Source organism: Piliocolobus tephrosceles, chromosome 7 (genome assembly GCF_002776525.5).
Source record: "Piliocolobus tephrosceles isolate RC106 chromosome 7, ASM277652v3, whole genome shotgun sequence".
Classification (NCBI taxonomy): Eukaryota; Metazoa; Chordata; class Mammalia; order Primates; family Cercopithecidae; genus Piliocolobus; species Piliocolobus tephrosceles.
Genome location: NC_045440.1, coordinates 79,750,053 through 79,773,528, shown reverse-complemented (window position 1 = coordinate 79,773,528; position 23,476 = coordinate 79,750,053). Strand labels below are relative to the sequence as shown.

The 23,476-nt window shown below is 35.9% G+C and overlaps 1 protein-coding gene across 2 annotated transcripts in view; it reads left to right on the top strand.

Annotated features, from left to right (window-relative positions):
* The first annotated feature begins 22,199 nt into the window (after window positions 1–22,199).
* Window positions 22,200–23,476, top strand: part of IL7 (interleukin 7) — a 58,163-nt gene continuing 56,886 nt past the window's right edge. For both annotated transcript variants that reach the window (XM_023227744.2, XM_023227743.2), the window contains exon 1: window positions 22,200–22,810. In XM_023227744.2, the coding sequence (XP_023083512.1) occupies window positions 22,801–22,810 (10 nt within the window). In that variant the 5' untranslated portion in view covers window positions 22,200–22,800. The remainder of the gene's footprint in view (window positions 22,811–23,476) is intronic.

Genomic DNA, 23,476 nt, shown 5'->3' with positions numbered 1-23,476 from the left:
ATATACACCATGGAATACTATGCAGCCATAAAAAAGGATGAGTTTGCGTCCTTTGTAGGGACATGGATGCAGCTGGAAACCATCATTCTTAGCAAACTATCACAAGAACAGAAAACCAAACACCGCATGTTCTCACTCAGAGGTGGGAACTGAACAATGAGATCACTTGGACTCGGGAAGGGGAACATCACACACGGGGGCCTATCATGGGGAGGGAGGGGGGAGGGATTGCATTGGGAGTTATACCTGATATACATGATGAATTGATGGGTGCTGACGAGTTGATGGGTGCAGCACACCAACATGGCACAAGTATACATATGTAACAAACCTGCACGCTATGCACATGTACCCTAGAACTTAAAGTATAATAAAAAAATAAAAAAGTTATATGTGTCCAGGGATTTATCTATTTCTCCCGGGTTATTAAATTTGTTGGAATATAATTGTTCATAACAGTCTCTTACAATCATTTGTATTTCTGCTGTTTCAGTTGCAATATCTTTTTCTTTCATTTATGACTTTGTTTATTTAAGTATGCTGTTTTTTAAAAAAAAAAAAATAGTCTAACTAAGGGTTTATTGATCTTATCATTAGCCCTGAGTTATGAAAGCCAACTCTTTGTTTTGTTGATCTTTTGTATGCGTTTAGTCTCTACTTCATTTATTATTGCACTTATCTTTATTATTTCTGTCCTTTGATCAGTTTCGGGTTTACTTTTTCTAGTTTCTTGAGGTGTAATGTTACTTTGTTTTTGGAATCTTTCTTATTTTTGCTGTAGGCATTTATTGCTATAAAATTTCCTCTTAGAACTGCTTTGCTGTATCCCATAGCTTTTGGTATGCTGTGTTTTCATTGTCTTTTGTCTCAATAATTTTTAAAATATCTCTTTTAATTTCTTCATTTACTCTGTGGTTATTCAAAAGCATGTTGTTTAATTTCCATGTATTTATAAAATTTATGAGTTTCCTGTTGTCATTAATTACTAATCTTTTACCATTGTGGTCAGAAAAGATTCTTGACAGGATCTCTATCTTCTTAAGTTTATTAAAATTTATTTTATGGCCTAACATATGATCTGCTGTGAAGAATGCTTCATGTACTACTGAGAAGATTGTATATTTTGCAGTTGTTGGATGACATGTTCTATAAATGTCAGTTCGGTCCATTTGGTGTATGGTGCAGTTTAAGTCCAATGCTTCTTTGTTGATTTTCAGTCTAGATGATCTATCCATTGTTGAAAGTGAGGTTATGAAGTCCCCTTTAAATATTCTACCAAATATTTAAAGAACTAATACCAATTCTTCTCAAACTATTCCAGAAAATTGAAGTGGAAGGAAAACTTCCAAACTCATTTGACAAGGCCAGCAAATGTAATACAATACTATTATTGTATTACATTTAGAATATTTTAAATTCACAATTCTAAAATATAAATAAACTTCAAAACCAACACCTTCACTAGTTTATAGAACATATTTTGTGGACTCAATTCATGCAACATAACCTTCCATCTGCTAAGACACAAAATTCTATTTATAATGCTGCCTAGAAACCACCATTAGTCATCATAAATATTGTTATAACAAATAATTCCACAAACTGAACATGGCAAAGAAAAACAAGTGATTCTGGAATACTTTCTAGGGCCAGTATCCTCAATTTCAAATGATTTGTTTGCTTGTTTTTGAGAAGAAACAGGAAGAAAATAAAATCTAAAGTTGATCTAATAATTAAAATCTTTTTCAATTTAATCATACAATTTAAAGAGAAATGTTTAAATAAATGTTTAACATAAGAAGCTAGTTTATATTTAGCTAAATTTTGTTCCTCCTCACAGTCCTATGTTATTATATCTATTTCTCACTCTGGAACAAAACACACACACACACACACACACAAACACAAACACACACATATTTAGCTAACATTAAATCCATCTGGAGACCATTTTTAAAAATAAAGTCTTATTTTACATTGATAGTGTTTCCCTACCTAAATTGTATGATATTTCGGAGTATTAAATACCACAAGATAGGAACTATTTCTTATACTTAGAGTTGCCTTTTGAACATAGCCATATATGTAGATACCACTGTTGAGCTCAGATATGCATGATGGAATCACAATAGTGGATTTGTTGTTTACAGTATGACTAAATTGAATATGTCTAAAAGGGGGAGTCAGTCTACATCTAGAATTTCTTAGTAGTGAGTTACTCTAATCTATATCCCAGTTGCCAGTTGATGATAACAGAATGAAATAATACATTTAAATGTGATATTGATTATACCATTACTGAGTAACCATGATATCCAGAGACTATACTAAATTGAGAATAGAACCACAAATAAGATATGTATCTGCCCTCTGGAAACTGTGAAAGTATAACAATTTGACATGTAACAGTAGAAGTAGCCACTCATTCATTCAACAAACTTACCTTAAATACTTAAGGCAAGACAGGTACTGTGCTAGACTCAAAAGATACCACAAACAAAAGGGAAGTCTGTGCTTTTGAAGATCCCACATTGTGGGGATACAATTGTCAAAACAACTGCACTATATCCAATAAGCACTTGAGAGAATAAAGACCTAATCCATATGAGTAATGTTACACAGGACGTCCCTGAAGAAGTAAAACCTGAGTTAACCTCACGCAAGGAGTGGGAAAGGCTAAAAGTACAGCATGTGCAGAGGTTGGGAAGCTTGATAGTGTGAAAGAATTGAGGCTGTCTCTGGTAGGACACATAAGTGATTAGAGGATGGCAGAATAAATTATGAAGAACTTTGTATTCCAAGCAGAGTGTACGTGTACAGTACCTCAGGAAACAGGAAGCCACTGAAAAACTTTAAACGGTTTAGAACATCTGTTAAGGAGGTTTTGTAGTCAAGAAGAAATAGAGAAATAACCCAATCAAAGGCAGCAGGAATGGGTGAAATGGGAGTTACTAGCAAGTAGTTGGTATCAATAGGGTTTAGTGATTAATTTTATTATTCCCAGGTCTATAGTCTAGGTGATAAATATATAGTCAAAGTTCATACTCAGGGAGGACATATGGTGGGGAAAATGAAGTAGAAAACATGAGCACATTTTTGTGCATGTTGAGTCTAAGATATATATAAGAAACTCAGTTAGAGTACTCTGTTGGATTATAGGGTTGGAACATGAAATCATGCATGACTAGATTGAGAATACAACATGTACACAATAAGTGTGATGCTGTGGTTAAAACCATTGGTGTGGATAAAGTGACACATGATAATGCCAAGGGCAGAACTCTGGGAAGTAGAAATAATATGGTCAACAGGCAGAGGAAGAAAATCCAAAGAATGAGAAGGCAAGATTAAGTCTGTAAAATTGGAATCAGGAGAGTGATCTCAGGCTCAACATAGGAAGGAAAATATCCAAGAAAGAGAGAACAAGTGCCAAATGCATCGGAGATATCAAGTGTTAAAATGTACCCAAAATGCTTTTGCAAGACCACTTCCAAACCAAGTAGTTAGACATAGGGCATTGTTTTAAAAGTTATGGGCCATTCATATATAATTCAGGTAGTATAAAATAACAGCAAAAAGATATATATTTTCTGCTATGGAAAATATTTACCTATTGGAAGAAGATAAAAAAGAGTGGAAGGTATAAAACAGGTAGAACTTGAACATATAAAACTTCTGTGATACCACTTTCTATACATCTAAAGTTTACAAAAATACCATAGAAAACAAATGTAAGCAAATAAGTCTAATCATATATTAAACTGGCAAAATAACCATTAATAGAATGCTGGATTATAAGTCACTTTAGAATACAGGATTTTGATGTCACATATGTCCTTAAAAGGATGCATTCATGAAACACAAATAACTATTAAGACAATTTAAATTTCCCTTATAAGTTATACAGTTTGGTATAATATCAGTATTGATATTTAATAGCAACTTTATTTATAAATATTTATTATTAAGTAATTAATATTTTCAATAAAAAAGATAAAGTTATTAGTTTAAACTAAGTAAAAAAGCTAAACTATTAATTAAAATACAATTGGAAACATGAAGGCAAACTCATAACTTTTCTAGCTATAACCACAGAAATTGCCCAGAAATGTTTAACATTTCTAGTGCCCAGGTTGTAGTTGCTAATACAGTAATCAACTAAAAAACCCCAGAGCTCCAATGAATTAACATTTAGGGGACAGTTTTCTAAATTTAAACATTTGGATATTAAAGAATTTATTAAAATATAAATGTGGAAATCATTGAAAACAAACCATGTTCAGAACAATATTTATAGTATGATGTCATTTGGGTTAAAAATACATACATGTTAGAATGGACCTATGTACATATGTCCACAGAGTTAATAAAGACATGAAAGGCAGGACTCTCCTTGAGGGCTTTGCCCCTGCAGTGAATGTTTGCCTGGACATCCAGGTATTTCCATACATCCTCTGAAATCTAGGTGGAGGTTCCCAAACCTCAGTTCTTTACTTTTGTGTACCTACAGGCTCAACATCACATGGAAGCTGCCAAGGCTTGGGGCTTGCACCCTCTGAAGCAATGGTCTGAGCTATACCTTGGCCCCTTTTAGCCATGGCTGATGCAGCTGGGATGCAGGGCACCAAGTCCCTAGGCTTCACATAGCAGGGGGGCCCTAAGCCCATGGAAGCATTTTTTTCCCCCTAGGCTCCAAAGCCTATGATAGAAGTGGCTGCTGAGAGGGTTTCTGATATGCCCTGGAGACATTTTCCCCATTGTCTTGGTGATTAACATTCTTGGCTTCTATTACTTATGCAGATTTCTGCAGCTGTCTTGAATTTCTCCCCAGAAAATGGGTTTTTCTTTTCTGTTGCCTTGTCAGGCAAATTTTCCAAAGTTTTATGCTCTGCTTCCTCTTGAACGTTTTGCCACTCAGAAATTTCTTCTGCTAGATACCCTAAATCGTCTCTCTCAAGTTCAAAGTTCCACAGATCTCTAGGGCAGGGGCAAAATGTCCCCATTCTCTTTGCTAAAGCATAACAAGAGTCAGCTTTGCTCCATTTCCCAACAAGTTCCTCATCTTCATCTGAGACCACCTCACCTGGACTTCATTGTCGATATCACTATTAGCATTTTGGTCAAAGTCATTCAACAAGTGTTTAAGAAGCTCCAAACTTTTCCACATCTTTCTGTCTCCTTATGAACCCTCTAAATTGTTCCAATCTCTGCCTGCTACCCAGTTTAAAAGTCAATTCCATATTTTTGGGTATCTTTACAGCAGCACCCCACTCTGCCAGTACCAATTTATTGTATTAGTTCATTCTCACACTGCTAGTAAAGACATACACAAGACAGGGTAATTTATAAAGCAAAGAGGTTTAATTGACTCAGAGTTCAGCATGGCTGAAGAGGCCTCAGGACAGCTACAATCATGGCGGAAGGGGAACCAAACAAATCCTTCTTCACATGGCAGCAGGAAGGAGAAGGATCAGTGCCCAGCGAAGGTGGAAGCCCCTTATAAACCTATCAAATCTTGTGAGAACTCACTATCACAAGAACAGAATGAGGGAAACTGCCCCCATGATTCAATTATCTCCACCTGGTCCATCCCACAACATGTGGTGATTATGGGAATTAAAATTCAAGATAAGATTTTGGTGGGGACACAGCCAAACCATATCAGATGCATTCAAAGAACAGAAATAACTATGAAGAACATTTAAACTTCCCTTATAATTACATCGTTTGGTGTAATATCAGTATTGATATTTCATAAGAACTTTATTTATAAGAATCTATTATGAATAAGTAATTAAGTCAATATTGTCAATGAAAGTGAAAAGAGTAAAGTTATTTATTTAAATAAAATAAAAAAGCTAAACTCTTTCTTAAAATACAATTGGAAACATGAATGCAAGTTCATAACTTTTCTAGCTATAACCACAGAAATGGCCCAGAAACAGATCTCCAATGCAACTAACATTTTGGGAGCAATTTTGGAAATTCAACCATTTGAATATTAGATAAAGAACTTATTGAAATATAAATTGGAGATCATTGACAGAAAACAAACCATGTTGCAGAACAATATGTACAGTATTATCTCATTAGGGTTGAAAATACATACATACTTCATACATCACTAAATGACAGCTATTTGTTCTAAGAAATGTTTCATTAGACAATTTTGTAATTGTGCAATCACAGAGTGTCCTTACACAAACCTAGACTGTAGAGCCTACTACACACCTAGGATATAAAGCATATCCTATTGTTCCTAGGCTACAAATTTGTTCAACATGTTATTACACTAAATATTGTAAGAACTTGTAACACAATGGTAACTATTTGTGTATCTAAACATAAAAAAGGTACAGTAAAAATACAGTGTTATAATCTCATGGGATAGACTGTCATATATGTGGTTTGTCATTCACCGAAATACTGTTATGTGGTACCATACTGCACATAAACATTTATGTGTGCAGAGAGCAGTTATGTAGTAGGGTATTAGCAGCATGATTGTCACAAATTATATGAAGTTTTGCTTTAAATTTTTAATTCCATTTATTAAACATTTACATTTTGCATGTTTCTGTTTTATAATTTGTAAATGGCTATTTAAGTAGTAACATCAAAAACAACTGGCCAACTAGTTCATTGGTGATTTCAGACACAGCAGACAGAAGTCAAAGTGCAATGGAGTGGAGAATAATAGGAGCAGAAACAGTAAGTGTAAAACTATGCAGAATGAGCCCAGTATGTAAGAACAGAAAGAGAAAGGAAAGTAACTGAGAGCAGACAACTTGAAATTTCCGGGCAGGCACTTGCCTTAGGACTCTAGTGCTGCCTTGGCTCTCTCCAGAAGGCACTTCTTATTTGTATCCACATGGCTCACTCACTCATGTTTTTCACATCTTTACTCAAAAGTCACTTTCCCACTAAGGCCTATTTAAAATCATAACATTTCCTCCACGCCTCACACACAAATTCTCTACCCTGATTCTACTTTTTTTCCCCATAGAACTTAATAACTATCTAGCATTTTATACAACTGATATTCTTTACTATATATTGTGTAGCTGTTTCACTAATAGGTGAACTCAGTTTCAAAGAAATTATTTTTGGATATTGGACACTGATATATCTTGAGTACCTAGAACACTGTATGGCACATAAGATTACTTGATAACTGTGTGTTGAATTAAAAGAAAAGTTATTTAGGATTGGAAAGACTTGAGCACATTTATAAGCTAATCTTTACTATTTCCAGAAAGAAGAATGAATCTCATCAATGAAGTGCAGGACAACAGAGCAATCCTTATGAGATTTCCTTTGATTCTTCAGACAGTGTATATGGTATATTTATAGTAGTAAACAGATAAAACCTGTTCAGGAAATCTTACAGGCCAGTAAAGAGTAAAATTGATTACCATTAAGTGTCTTTGCCATTCGGCCTTTATTTCTTTTTCTTTCTTCTTCTTTCTTTCTTTCTCTTTTTTTTTCAAGAAGGAGTCTTGCTTTGTTGCCCAGGCTAGAGTGCAGTGGTATAATCTCGACTCATTGCAACCTCCACCTCATAGGTTCAAGCAATTCTCCTGCCTCAGCCTCCTGAGTAGCTGGGATTACAGGTGCGTGCCACCACACCGGCTAATGTTTTGTATTTTTAGTAGAGATGGAGTTTCACCATGTTGGCCAGGGTGGTCTCAAACTCCCAACCTTGTGATCCACCCACCTCAGCCTCCCAAAGTGCTGGGATTACAGGCATGATCCACTGCACCCAGCCTGGTCTTTATTTCTAGTAACAAAAGATGCACACTGCTAGAACAAATAGCTATGCAAAAATTTTGATGGTGCTTTTTCAGAGAAAGAAACTCATTGTCTTGGCAATAATGTTTGGGAAACACATAATGTTTGAATCACTACTTATTATCAAAATTCCAGTTAATTCCATTTCCTGATATAGTATATTGAAATAGCTGCACAAAAACCGTGGGAAAGTACTGAAAGAGAACTTCCAAAGAAGTGTACTTGCAAGAACAGTTTTGTGATAAAGTTCAATTATTTTCTTTTGCAGTTTAATATTCAATAAAGATGCTACAGGATGAAGAAAAGAAGAAGTTGTATTAATTCAAATTCAGGCCAAGAAAACAAATATTTATTGAGGGTATTCAGGGCATATAAAGACTCATAAAAAATTTAAAGTCATAAAGACGACAGTTGTTGTAGTCAAGATTAAAACAACAACAAACAGGAAATTGCCTTGCGTGGTATCTCCTGATCTTTTCTAGATTTAACCCTTGGGGTTTTCCTTGGATTTTTCTTTTTTTTTCTTTTCTTTTCTTGTTTTTTTTTTTTTTTTTTTTTTTTTTTTTTTTTTTTTTTTTTTTTTTTGCCTTTTAATACTGATCCATGTGGCTGTTGAAAGTCTTCCATTCTATTGTTTTATGTTTTGGGGGTTTGGTTGGTTTTGGATTTCATTTTTAAATCACTGATTTAAATCTGGTAATTATTGGAGAATGACTGCAAAAACCTCTAGTTTCAACCATTAGCTTATTCTTAAATGATCGATACACCTGAACACACAATATTTTTGCTCTTGTTTTGCTTTCCCGTTAGACCTCATTGTAGGTTATAAGACCACTCAAATAAAGGGAAAACTATATGTACTGAAAAGCTTAAAAATAAAACTCAAATACTTAATATAGACAGATATGTTTGTTTGGTAAATAGCCCTAATTTCGGCCAAGTGCAGTGGCTCGTGCCTGTAATCTCAACTCTTTGGGAGGTCAAGGCAGGTAGATTACCTGAGGCCAGGAGTTTGAGACCAGCCTGGCCAACATGGTGAAACCTCATCTCTACCAAAAATACCAAAAAAAAAAAAAGTAGCCCAGCGTGGTGGCAGATGCCTATAATCCCAGCTACTCAGGAGGCTGAGGCAGGAGAATCACTTGAACCCAGGATGGGGAGGCTGCAGTGAACCTAGATCGTGCCACCATACTCCAGCCTGGCCAAAAAAAGTGAAACTCTGCCAAAACGGAAAAAAAAAAAAAAAAAGCCCTAATTTCATGAAATGTATTTTAGAATAGGAAAGTTATAAAAGTTTCTATTAGTTTAGAGATAGAATCAAAACGATCTCCTTTTCCTAATTTAGATAAAAACTTAAAGGTCTCAGAGAATGAAAATAATTCAGAATATCATTTTGAAATGATGAAAATAACAGAAAATATAAAATTTTACATTATGCTGATTAAAGATCAGAAAAAAAACAAAAAAAAAAAACTATGTGGTTACAAAAAATAGAGAGAAGACAAATTATCTCTTTCTCTCTTCTGTAACTGGGACAGACTTATTTTCTTGCCCTTGGAAATGAGAACTCCAGGTTCATCAGACTTTGGACTCCAAGAATGAGAGTCCAGGACCAGTGGCCCAAAGGTTCTCAAGTTTTTGGCCTTGTACTGATTGGTACACACCATTAGTTTCCCTGGTTGTGAGGCTTTCAGACTTGGACTAAGCCATAGTACTGGTTTTCCTAGTTCTGCAGCTTGCAAACAGATGGTCTATTGTGGAACTTCTTAGCCTCCACAATCGCATTCTTCTGCTGATTTTCCATTTAAAGGATGGCTTTATAATTATTCATAATGTATCCAGATAGGGAACAAAATGGCAGAGTAGAATTCTCCAGTGATAATCCCTCTGCAGAAACATCAATTTGAATAACTCTTCACATAAGAACATACTTTCATAAGAGCCAGGGAAGCAAGATGAGAGATCATAGTTCCTGATTGTGGGACAACAATAAGAAAAGATGCCTTGAAGAGGGTAAGAAGAACAGTTTTGGATTGTTTGCATCACCCCTCCCCCAAACCCAGGCAGCACAGCGTGTAGGGAGATACTGTACACTTGGAGGAAACAGAGGGAAGTGAGCACAGGACTCTACCTTGAACCCCAGCACTGGGCCCACCACAGTAAATCCAGCACTTGGGAGAGCCCCAGGGTCCCATATTCCAGACTTGTACCCCTGAAATTAACTTATAGGCCTGTCTTCCCTCATAACCAGTGGGACCACACAGGCTAAGGCTTCAGTCTTAAGTGGCATATTCAATCTCTATGCCACACCACTGGGCTGATGTCAGGAGATCCAGGCTCCACACAGCCCTCTGTAGCAGGCAGGCCTCAATGGCCCTGGGCTTCCAGCTCATTCCAGCATTGTGCCTATCATAGCAGGTTCCAGTTTTCTGGCAGTGACATGTCAGCCATAGCTGCATTGGAATTCTGGTCTACTCCAGCACTGCACTGGCCTCCTTCTAGTCCATGCCAGTCCTGCACCAACCACAGTGGACTCCAAACTTCTGGAAACAGCAAGCTAGTCGCAATTTCCCCAACTTCTGGCATACATCAGTGCTATGCTTATCACAGGGCTTTGCAAGAAAAACAAACAAACCGACCAAAAAAACCAGTCTACAAAGAATAAGATGAGTACCTACTTTAAATACACATACTACAAAACACAACCACAAAGATCACAAACAGTCAATGAAATACATCACTAAAGAGACAAAATAAGGTGCCAGTAATAGACGCTAAATAAATGGACATGTATTAACTACCTGACAAAGAATTCAAAATAACTATTTTAAGGAAGTTGGAGTACTTTAGGAAAATTCAGAAACACAATTCAATGAAATGAGGAAAACCATGTGACCAAAATGAAAAACTTGGTAGAAAAATTGAAGTAATAAAAAAACCAAATAGAAATTCTGGAGCTGAAAATACAATGAAAGAAATAACAAGTGCACTTGAGAGCATGAACAGCAGAATTATTCAGGTAGAGAAAAGAATCTTTGAACTCAAAATTAGGTTATTTGAAAATATACCGTCAGGGAATAAATAAACAAATAAATAAATAAAGCTTACAGCATTTACGGAACAGTCTCGAAAGAACATTAAACGTTCAAGACATTAGACTTCAAGAAGGAAAAGAGAAAACTAAAGAAACAGAAACCTTACTTAAAGAAATAGTAGCAGGAAATTTTCCAAACCTGAACATAGTTGTAAATATCTAGACACTAAAGATCAAAGGTCTCCAATCAGATTCAATGTGAATAAGACTACCCCAACACAAATGTCAAAACTATGAAAAATAAGTGACAAAGAGAGGATTTTGGAAGCAGCAAAAGAAAATAAACAAATAATAAATAGGAAGTTTCAATAGAGTTAACAGCAGACTTCTCAATTAAAACTTTACAAAAGCCAGTAGAGAGTAGGATGATTTATACAAAGGAAAAAAATAAATAAATAAAGAAGAAGCCTGCTACACACTTGCCAACCAAAAATACTGCACCTATCAAAGTTGTCCAGAAATATAGGCGTTATAAAGACCTTCCCAGAAGAACAAAAGCTGAAGGTATTATAAGACCAGAATGGTCTTATAAGAAATGCTAAAGAGAGTTTTTCAGTCAGAAAGAAAAGAATGCTGATATGTAACACAAAAATATCTGAAAGTATAAAACTCATGGGAAAAAGTACACAAATTGAGAATGATCTAATATTGTAAAAATGGTGTGGAAATTATTTGTATCTTTAGGATGAAGATAAAAAGATAACACTATTAAAAATAATAGCTAAAAGAATTTAAGGGATGTGCAATACGAAAAGATGTAAATTGCAACACAAAAATTTAAAATGTGGAGGGAGAAATGGAGTAAAATCATAGAGGTCTTTTGGTTTTCTTGTTTTTTTTTTTTTTATTTTAATGAGTTTAAAATAACCTGTTATAAATACAAGAAGTTTTTTGTAACCTTCATGGCAATCACAAAGCAAAAATCTGTAAGTAGAAACAGACACACACACACACACACACAAACACACACACCCACACATGCTCAAGCAAGGAGTCAAAACGTGTTGCTAGTTTTCACTTAGCCACAAAAGAAGACAGCAAGAAAGGAAGAAAGAACAAAAGATCTACAAAACAACTAGAAAATGGCAATATCTTTATCTATTAATAATTATGTTGATTAAATTATCCAATAAAAATATATGGAGTGACTGAATGCATAAAAAAAGACTCAACTATTTTGTGTCTACAAGAAGATCACTTCGCCTAAAAGCAAACCGATGCAAAAAGATATTCCAAGGAAATGGAAGCCAAAAGAGAGCAGGAGTAGCTATACTTCTATCAAATAAAATAAGCCTTAAGTAAAATACTGTAAAAAGAGACAAAGAAAGTCATTATATTAATGACTCTTCTTTACAGAAGAGACAAAAATGCATTATATAATGGCATTTTCAGTAAGAAGACATAACAACTGTAAATATATATGCACCCAATATCAGAGCACCTAAATATATAAAGCAAGTATTAGTAGATCTTAAGGTAGATATAGACTGCAATACAATAATAATAGGGACATCCCACTTTCAGCAATAGAGATCATTCACATAGAAAATTAATTAGGAATAATAAGACTTAACCTATTATACTGTAGATCAAATGGACCTATCAAACGTATACATAATATTCCAACCAACAGCTGCAAAATACACATTCTTCTCTACTACACATAGAATATTATTCAGGATAGATGATGTGTTAGGCCAGAAAACAAGTCTTAACACATTTTAAAATACTAAAATTGTATCAAGTTTATTTTCTCACTACAATGGCATAAAACTAGAAATCAGTAACAAAAGGAGCTTTGGAAAATTCACAAATACATGGAAATGAAGCAGCATGCTCCTGGACAACCAACGGGTCAATGAAAAAATTAAAAGAGATATTAAAAATGTCTTGATACAAATGTAAGTGAAAACACAACATACCAAAACCTATGAAATAAAGCAAAAACAGTTTTAAGAGAGAAGTTTATAGCAATAAAGCCTTCATCAAAAGAAGAAAGATCTCAAATACATACACTAACACTGTCTCTCTAGGAACTAGAAAAGAAGAACAAACTAAGTCCAAAGCTAGGAGAAGGAAGAAAACAACAAAGACTAGAACAAAAGTAAATTAAATATAGACTAGAAAAAATAAACAGAATTTTTTTGAATAGGCAAAACTTTAAGAGAGTAAGAAAGAAAAGAAGACTCAAATAAAATCCAAAATAAAAAAGAAGAGACATTACAACCAATAAAACAAGAATACGAAGGATCATACAAGGTTATTATGAACAATTACACATTAACAAATTGGATAACCTAGAAAAAATGAATGAATTCCGTGATGCATACCTCCTTCCAAGATTATCAATTATCAAGAAGTAGAAAATCTTAACAGATCAAAAACAGGTAAGGAGATTGAATCGGAAATAAAGAAGAGCCTCCCACCAAATAAAAACCCAGGACCGGGTGGCATTATTGCTGAATTCTATCAAACATGCAAAGAAGAACTAATACCAATTATTTTCAAACTGTTCCAAAAAACGAGGAGGATGGAATACTTACAAATTCATTTCATGAGGCCAGCATTATCCTGATACCAAAACCAGACGAAGACACTACAAAAAAAGAAAACTACAGGCAAATATCCCTGATGAACATAGATGCAAAAAATCCTCAACAAAATGCTAGCAACCCAAATTCAATAGTACATTTTAAAAAGTCATTTGCCAAGATCTCATAGGATTCATCCCAGGGATGTAAGGATGGTTCAACATTCATAAATCAATAATTGTGGTACATCACATTAATAGAATTAAAGGCAAGAATCATATGATCATTTCAATAGAGGCAGAAAAAGTGACAAAATGCAACATACATTAAAAAATAGGTATAAAATGAATGTACCTCAATACAGTGAAGGCCACATATGGCAAAACCACAGCTAGCATTATACTCAATGGGGAAAACTTGAAAGGTTTTTCTCTAAATCTAGAACATGACAAGGATGCTTATTCTTGTCACATCCATTTAATATAGGACTGGAGGTCCTAGCCAGAACAATTAGGCAAAAGAAAGAAATGAAAGATCCAAACTGGAAAGAAAGGAGTCAAATTTTCCCTTTGCAAATGACATGGCCTTATATATAGAAACTATACACATATAATATATTGGAATTAATAAAGAAACTCAGTAAAGTTACAGGATATGAAATCAACATACAAAAATCATTTTTTTTATACACTAACAGCAAACAGTCTAAAAAAATCAAGAAAACAATCCCATTTACAATAGCTACAAAAGAAATTAAATACTCAGGATTAAATTTAATCCAGGAGGTGTAAGATATCAACACTGAAAACTATAAAACACTGATGAAATAAATTGAGGAAGACACAAATAAATGGGAACATATTGAATGTTTATGGGTTGAAAGAATTAACATTGTTAAAATATCAACACTGCTAAAAACAATCAACAGATACAACACAATCTCTGTCAAGTCACTAATGACACTCTTTACAGAAATACAAACAGAAATCCTAAAATTTGTATGAAACCGCAAAGGACCCCAAAGAGCAAAGGCCATCTTGAGCAAAGAGAGTAAAGCAACAGGCATCACACTCTCTGACTTCAAAATATACTACAAAGCTATATTAAGTAAAACCCATCATGGTATTGGCATAAAAATAGAACATATGACAATGGAACAAAATAGAAACCCCAGGCAAAAATCCACACATTTATAACCAACTAATTTTTGACAAAGGAGCCAAGAACATGCAATAGGGAAAAGACAATCTCTTAAATAAATGATTTCAGGAAAACTAGATATCCAAATGCAGAAGAATGAAATTAGATTCTTATCTCAGATCACATACCAAAATTAACTCAAAATGGATTAAAGATTTAAATGTAAGACCTAAAACGGTGAAATTATTAAAAGAAAACATAGGAGAAAAACTCCATGACATGGACCGGGTCAATGACTTTTTGGATATGACTCCAAAAACACAGGCTACAAAAGCAAAAATCAAAAACTAGGACTACATCAAACTAAAAACCTTCTGCACAGACAACAAAACAATCAACAGAGAGAGGAGACACCTACAAAATAGAAGAAAATATTTGTAAATGATAGACCTGTTAAGAGGTTAATATCCAAAATATGTAAGGAATGCAAACAACGCAATAGCAAGTAAACAAATAACTTGATTTAAAAATGGGCAAAGGATCTGAGTAGACATTCGTCAAAGAAGACATACAAATAATCAACAGATATATGAAAAAAAAGTTCAACATCACTAATCATTGGGGCAATGCAAACTAAAACCACAATGAGGCATTACCAAACTCCTGTTAGAATGTTCATTATGAAAAAGTCATACGATAATAACTTTAGAGAGGATGTGAATTAAAGGCAACACTTGAACACTGTTGGTAGGAATGTAAATTAATACAGCCATTATGGAAAATGGTGTGTAAGTTTCTCAACAAAATAAAAATAGAACTACCATATGACCCAGTAATCCTGCTACTTGGTATACATCCAAAGGAAATGAAATCACTACTTCAAATAGATATCTGCACTCCTGTGTTTACAGCATCATTATTTACAATGGCCAATATGTAGAATCAATCTAAATGTCCATCAGTGGATGAATGAATAAAAAAATATGGTGTATATACATAATGGAATACTATCCAGCCATAAAAAGAATGCAGTTCTGTGGTATGCAATAAAATTGATGATCCTGGAGGACATTATGTTAAATGACATAAGCCAGGCACAGAAGGACAAATACTGCCTGATCTTATTCATTCATATGTAGAATCTAAAAAAGAGCTGATCTAGAAATAAGGAGAAGAATTATGGTTACCAGGGGCTGGAGTGGTTGTGGGGGAAGTAGAGGAGATGTTGGTCAAAGTATATAGAATTTCAGTTAGACAGAATAAATAAGTTCAAGAGATCTACTGTACAATATGGTGATATAGTTAATAACAATATATTATATTCTTGAAAAATGCTGAGAGTGAAGGTAAGTGTTCTTATCATAAAAATGATAACTATGTGAGGTAATGCATATGGTAACTAGATTATTCATTTCACAATTTATATATACTTGAAATCAGACAATTTTATCAGTCAATGAAAAAAATTGAAAACATCAAATGAGAAACACATAATTGAAAAACATTTTAGTAAAGCATAGGGGAGAATTGTTAGAAAAAGAAACAAGGAAATGAAAGCATACAGCCGACATTTAATAAAACGTTACTCAAGAAATAGATGACACACTGCTCCGTGGTTTGAAGAAGAAATCACCGGCACATGAAACTCCATGACTTAGTGTTTTCGTCTCTTAAAAATTTCAATTTTTGTGCTCTTCTCGTTGAAATATGTATGTCACTGCCAGATAATATATTAAATTATTTGGAGAAAACATTAATGGTAGTTCCAGGCTTGTAGGATGACCGTTAATTGACACATTATTGGCATAGAACAATGACTGATACCCCAGAAACTCAGGGACATACAATATCTTTCCAGATTATGACTTCATTACTGTTGCAATAAACCTAATGATTTTACATCCTATATGAGTTAACGGATGTACTAAGAGTCCAATCATAGTCTAAGGCAATGAGACACCTGACTTGTACCAAACCTGGCTTGCCTGAAGGAAAGGTAGTTTGGATTAATTTCTAATCTAACAGTAAAAGGATTTCAACAAGACAGACTTCCATATTAGGAAGTCTTCCATATCAGGAAAAGAAGTCTAAATCTATATTAAATATTAGAATTTTAACAAGCTTATCAGAATTTTAGATATATCAATATCAATCAGTAGCTGGTTTTGTAACATTCTTGGATGTTATCACAAGTTCTCTCAGATACTGGTTTTGTGTAATAACAGCAAGTCAAGACTTGTGCAGTCTGATGTCTCCCTTTTCCACAAGTCATACTTGGGTAGAATTTGTAAATTGAAAGGTATTCTGTTGACTACAGAGAATTCCAGGTTGAATAAGATAGTAACTGCTCTCCAAGAGTTCATAAGAACAGTTTGACATATTCATATAGTAACTGGATCATATAAAGGGAATCTATCCAGTGATTTAAACAAAATATGTTTATATTTTTTTCAGTTTGCATGAAGAAATTTGTTGTAGGTGTATTCTTTTCTAATTAATGTTCTATAAAGGCAATGGTTAAAAGCATAGTCCCTCCAAAATCTACCACACTCATGCATTGTATAAAAAAGAACTGCATATAGGACATTGGCCTAAGATTATAATGGAGCTGAACAATGCCTATCACCTAGTGACATTGTAGCTATTGTAACAACTTTAGCACAACCCATTACTCATTTGTTTGTGGTGATGCTGTCGTAAACAAACCTACTGCACTGCCAGTCCTATAAAAGTATAGCACATGCAGTACTGTATAGTACCTGATACTTGATAATAAACAATTATGTTATTGGTTTATGTTTTTACTATACTTTTATCACTATTTTAGAGTGTACTCCTTCCACTTATTAAAAAAAAAAAGTTAACTGTAAAACAGCCTGGGGCAGCTCCTTCAGGAGGTATTCCAGGAGGAGGCATTGTTATCATAGGAAATGACAGCTCATGCATGTCATTGTCCCTGAAGAATTTTCCAGTGGGACAAGATGTGGAGATGGAAGACAGTGATGATGATCCTGACACCATGTAGGCCTAAGCTAATATGTGTGTTTGTGTCTTAGTTTCTAACAAAACAGTTTAAAAAGTAAGGAAAAAGCATATAGAATAAGGATATAAAGACAGAAAATATTTTGAACAACTGTACAATGTGTTCGTGTTTTAAGTCAAATGTTATGACAAGAGTCAAAAAGTTGAAAAAAAATTAGAAGTTTATAAAGTAAAAAAGTTATAGTAAGCAAAGGTGAATTTTTTATTTCTCAGAATATATTGTTAAGCGATGCCAGACTGTATATAAAAGAAAGCCCTGATTGCCAACAATGCAACATTAGCATATAAAGGGATTGGATAATGCAATCTATGTAAAAGCTACAGTTGCCCTCTCTGAAAGGCGATTTGGGAAATATTAGACTTCTTTCTTAGACAAGCCAATACTCAATCCAGAATTAGATGAGTGCCAATAGGAACATTTCAGTAAGAAACATAAATTTAGGTCCCAGATAGAGAGTGGATTCTGATTGTTCAGAATTATAGAATTTTGGGTCAGAAATTAAAGAGGAGGGAGAAATGGAGAGAAAATAAGAAAAACAAATCAACGGAGTATCTTGGGTTTCTAGGTTCCATGTTTTCCCCGTTCTGCAGAACCTAATTTTATCAATTAATATATAAATATGCTCAAGTGTTTCTTATAATTGAAAATAAAAAATTCCATGCCTTTCAAATCATTACCCTATCCCTTTTATTATTACCAAACATTTTGTAAAAGTTGTACTCTGTTACTTTATTTCTTTCTTCTCTCAACCCCTGCAAACTAGAATATTGTTTGCATCTACACTGTCATGAGGATCATGGATAATCTCTGCTCTGCCAAATTTAACAGACACACTTTTCAGTCTCCATCTTATTCAACCTCTTTGTGACATTTGGAAATACTGGCTACTTACTCTATTTTGAAATTCTATTTTCCGTTGCCTTCTGGGACACTGACTTCTGACTTTTCCACTTTGCTACCTACTATGTATTTGTCTGTTTTGTTGATGGGCACCCCTTTCTCCACCCCTTTCTCAACTTCTTAGGGTTGCTCATGCCTCAAGCTTCCTGCTAGCATTAGTTCTCTCTTCTGTCTTCTAACACACAGGTTGAGTATCTGAATTCATTTCCACAGCTCTGGCCGTCACTGATATGCTAACGTACCCATCTCCAGCAAAGTTCTGACAGTCTGACACGGCCATTTTGATTCAGCCTTCAAAATAAACCCTTTTTCGTTTTCATACTTGTAATGCTCAAAACTGACAGTCTCATCCTATCCCTGGGCTTCATCCATGGAATCAAGTAAGTTCTATTGTTGAACTCCTGTAAGTCTGTCAGAAACAAATATGTTTAAACACATATTTCATATATTTAAACAGTTGACAGTTTTAGAAAACAATAGAATTCCCAATTTACTTTATGAAACTAGCATAACCTGACAAAACTAGCCCAATATCAGTTGAATATAAAATGAAAAATAAACATAACCCAATTATGACTACAACTGTAAAATTCTAGGTTAAATATTACCAATTTGAATGTTGCATTATGTCAAATTTATGTTATGGTTTATTTAGGAATGCAGCAAAAAAACCCATGATCATGTAAATAGACGTTCATTAGTCATTTGGTAAGATTTAAATTTTATCAAATCACAGGTCATCTTCTCATAGCTGCTTGTTTGTTGGGCAGGTAAATTAGTCTTTACAGATCTGCATTTAACTATAGAAACGGGCCTATATTACTTTAAACTTCTGATTCACATAATATATCATGTTTCCCTTTTAATAATATTTTTCATCTTTGAAATGAGATATTTAACATCTGTTTTTCCCACTAAACTGAAATCACCTCAAAGACATGCACTGCTATCCACAATGTGTAACTTAACATGTATGAATGTGCATGACCGTTATAGAATTTATGAAACCCAGTGCAAAATGAAAATAAGAGTCCCTTTATCTAAAAATGAGGTATTTCAATACAGTGACAGCAGAGCATGAAATGAATTACAAGGCCCTGTGCAATTACACAGATCATATATCCATAATTTTGGCTGTGTGGCTGTGTGTATATTTTAAATATGTTGAATATTATTACTGGAAGGTTAAATAAAAATAACTTCATACTACCCATAGATAGAATGATAGATAGAATTCAGATCACAAACTATAAAAAGTGGTCATATTAAGTTGGGTAAAAGTAGTTCAGATATTAATCAAAAAATATTTTCCAGTTTATAATTATTGACTATTCTGACTGAAGACTGTAGAACATTAAAAAGATATTGGTTAATGTTCAATAATTTTCTCTTTAAATTGACATCATATAATTTTATTTGAACTTCTTCTATTACATTATATTGATCATTCTGAGAATGTTGTCTTCTCTTTTAACATTTATTTATCGTAATTCATAAAATGTATTTACTATTTTGTCCCCTTAAAGGCTTTTTTGTCTGGTTCATTGAGTCTATGAGCAAATATAATAGTAACCACTCCATTTCTTTAATCATAAAACATTAGCATTTTAAAAAATTATAAAACATTTTGTCCTTGTTCATCTATCTTATAAAAATAATATTCAGTTTATCAAAATATCAAAAGCTAATTTAAAACTTCATTTTGGATTTTTTCTAAATGGCACTAATTATCTCATAGACAGAAAAATAAATCATTACTTAATGTTGTTAGAATGTGCCCATTTCATATAACCATAATAATTCCCAAAGCTTTATGAATATTCTCTTCAGACAGATTCTTTATAGTTGGGGGCAGAATCCAGTGTAACATTTACATTGCCGTTCCTGCAGCTCTGAATAACTTCCTTTCAGGCTTCCCAAAAGTTCAGGTATGTCCAACCCTTATTTTGCCTGGATTTATGGTGATTGTGATAAAAAGGAAGACGGATTTCCTTTTGTGTAAATTATTGATGGATGCTCTTTTACTTTGTTCCTGGAAAGTTAAAAAAAAAAAAAGGTGCAGGCTGTGAATAGTTACATACTTCAATGCTGCTGTTAGGGATTTAAAATAAATAAATCCCCAAGCTAGGCGTGTTTCATTATAGAAATCATTTTTAAAGCTCACTCCAGTGTCATGTCTGTCCTCCTCCCCACCTCCCACTCTAGGTTCCAGTCAAATGGAAACATGTGGCTTTTCTCACTCCATTCTGTCTCTTTTCCATTTGCTTACCCCCTTCTCTTCCTCTTTCATTCTATTTCCTTCTGCTTTCATGCACTTTCTCTTTCACACATATTCACTCATGCATTCCCACTCACCTGTTCTCTCTTACTCTATCACCCTGTGCCAGCCATGGGCTAGAGACCATACTAAGTGGCCGCTGGGCGGCAAGAGAAATGCCAGTGTGGCTGGAGGATAGTGACATGGTGCCAGGAAACGTCAGAGAGGGCAGCAGGGCCCAGATCACCAGGGCACTGAGGGCCTGGTACCCAGTGGGAAGTGACCAGAGGGCGGGGCACAAAGTGGAATCAGATATCCTGCTGCTCTGAGAAGAAGGAAGGGTTGTGGGCAAAAGTGAAAGCCGGAAGATCCCTTAGACAGTCTCTATAGTCACTTAGGGTTAATTTTGGAGGTGGAGCAGACAGCACTTGTCTATGGATTTGATGTGGGAAATGAGACGAAAAAGGAAATCAGAGACCCAAGTTTCAGGCTTGAGCAACTCTGTTTTCACTACTTCATTGCCATTCTTTTTTTTTTTTTTTTTTTTTTTTTTTCCTTTCTCCTTCCCTCCTCTTTTCCTCTTCCTTGTTCACACTATAATAGAATATGACATACTCCTTATCAGCCCCAAGTTCATTCCTCTTCAAGTGTCAATTTAGAAGTCACAAACTCCAGGAACCGTTCCTGAAGTCCCCACACTGGGGCAAAGCCACACACGTCCTGTCGTCTCCCTCCCGGCATCAGTGTGCACATTATTACTTTATTCACAGGAGTTCCAAGCAGGAGTTTCTACAGCCCAAAAGCAGCAAGTCTGTGTCTAAGCTCAGTTAGCTAAGTGAACTTTCGAAAGTTACTTAAGGAAGTCTCAGTCCCCACATCTGTAAAGTGCAGATAAGAAAATGGTCTGCCTCACACAAAGTTTTACCAGAAATGATATACATAAAATACTTAGCACAACACTAACAGAGAGCAAATGCTAGATAAATGATAGTCGTTATTATTATCGCTGTCGTTACTGGTTTACATTATCCACCTTCATCTAAGCAGGGTTTCTGCAGAATAGCAGAAACCAAACTAATGTAGCAAATAAGCTACATAATTCAAGCCCAGGAAAAAAGTTAACATTTCAGTGGCACACATTCAAGATGGTTAGTTTGGTTTATTAACCAATTCAGATAAATGTGCATGTGAAAGTCATAGTCAAATGTTATTGTCAGTTTCCACGTCTTCTATTTAATTTGGGGTTTGATTTTCCAAATCTAACACTTACCAGATTAGGTGGACCCACAGGATTATTTTTCCTTGAGGTCTCACCTGAGCAGGTGCATGTACAGTAGCCAGAACAGAAAGAGACTGATTAGAGAGGTTGGAGTGGTAGAGGGCGTGACCCTCTTAATCATTCTTCACTTCCTCTTTTTAAGAGACGACTTGGCAACGTCCACCACATCCGCGTCAACGCCTCCTTGGTGTCGTCCGCTTCCAATAACCCAGCTTGCGTCTTGCACACTTGTGGCTTCCGTGCACATATTAACAACTCATGGTTTTAGCTCCCAGTCGCCAAGCGTTGCCAAGGCGTTGAGAGGTCATCTGGAAAGTCTTTTACCCAGAATCGCTTTGATTCAGGCCAGTTGGTTTCTCCTGCGGTGATTTGGAAATTCGCGCCCTCCTCTGGTCCTCGTCCAGGTGCGCGGGAAGCAGGTGCCCAGGAGAGAGGGGATAATGAAGGTTCCGTGCTGATTATCCCAAAAATTGAACCTGCAGACCAAGCGCAAAGTAGAAACTGAAAGTACATTGCTGGCAGATCCTACGGAAGTTATGGAAAAGGCAAAGCGCAGAACCAGGCCGTGGTGTGTGCCGCCCCCCCTGGGATGGATGAAACAGCAGGCGCGGCGTGGGTAAGAGGAACCAGCTTCAGAGATCACCCTGCCCAACGCAGACTCGGCAACTCCGCGGCAGACCAGGGTCCTGGGAGTGACTATGGGCGGTGAGAGCTTGCTCCTGCTCCGGTTGCGGTCATCATGACTACGCCCACCTCCCGCAGACCATGTTCCATGGTAAGCACTCTTCTCCCTTGCGCACAAGTTCGCGCGCCAGGCGCGCCGGGGCAATCCGGGACGCGCTGGGGGCCCCTGCGCCTAGGCAAGTCCGGGAATAGCCCGGCCTTGCACTTTGGACCTGCGGAGAGCACTGGCTCTCCCACGGGCGGCCGCCAGCTGCGCTTGAGTATCCTGGCCCATAGTCACTTGAACCTGGGGCTGCTGCTGCCCCTGGCAGGCTGCGAGTAGCAGTCCCCGACGCCTGCTTTCTGTCCGGAGACGGAACGCTGCAGCCTCCGCGCCGCTCAGCGGTGGCAGCCTATAGCCGGTCTCAGAGGCAGCCAAAAGCTCTCTGTCTGTCTGGCGCCCTTCCCGTGCTCCTGGACGCTCCAAGTTACTCACGCAGACGATCCGGGTTCGGCGAGTAGCTGGGCTCTTGCAGCTCTGAACTCCCTAGAGAAGTGAAAGCGAAGCTCCCACGCGACGCGCTTTTAAACCCTAGGGAAACAGGTCTCCGGAAAACCCCATTTTTCTCCCTGAGTGAGGCTGGGAGTTTCCGACAAGGGCTGTACCTTGCGCCTATTGCTGGGAAACCAGTCCTGGGGCTGGCGCTGAGACAAAGCCAGCTTCTATTTTGTTGTTGTTGTTGTTGTTGTTGTTGTTGTTGTTGTTGTTGTTGTTGTT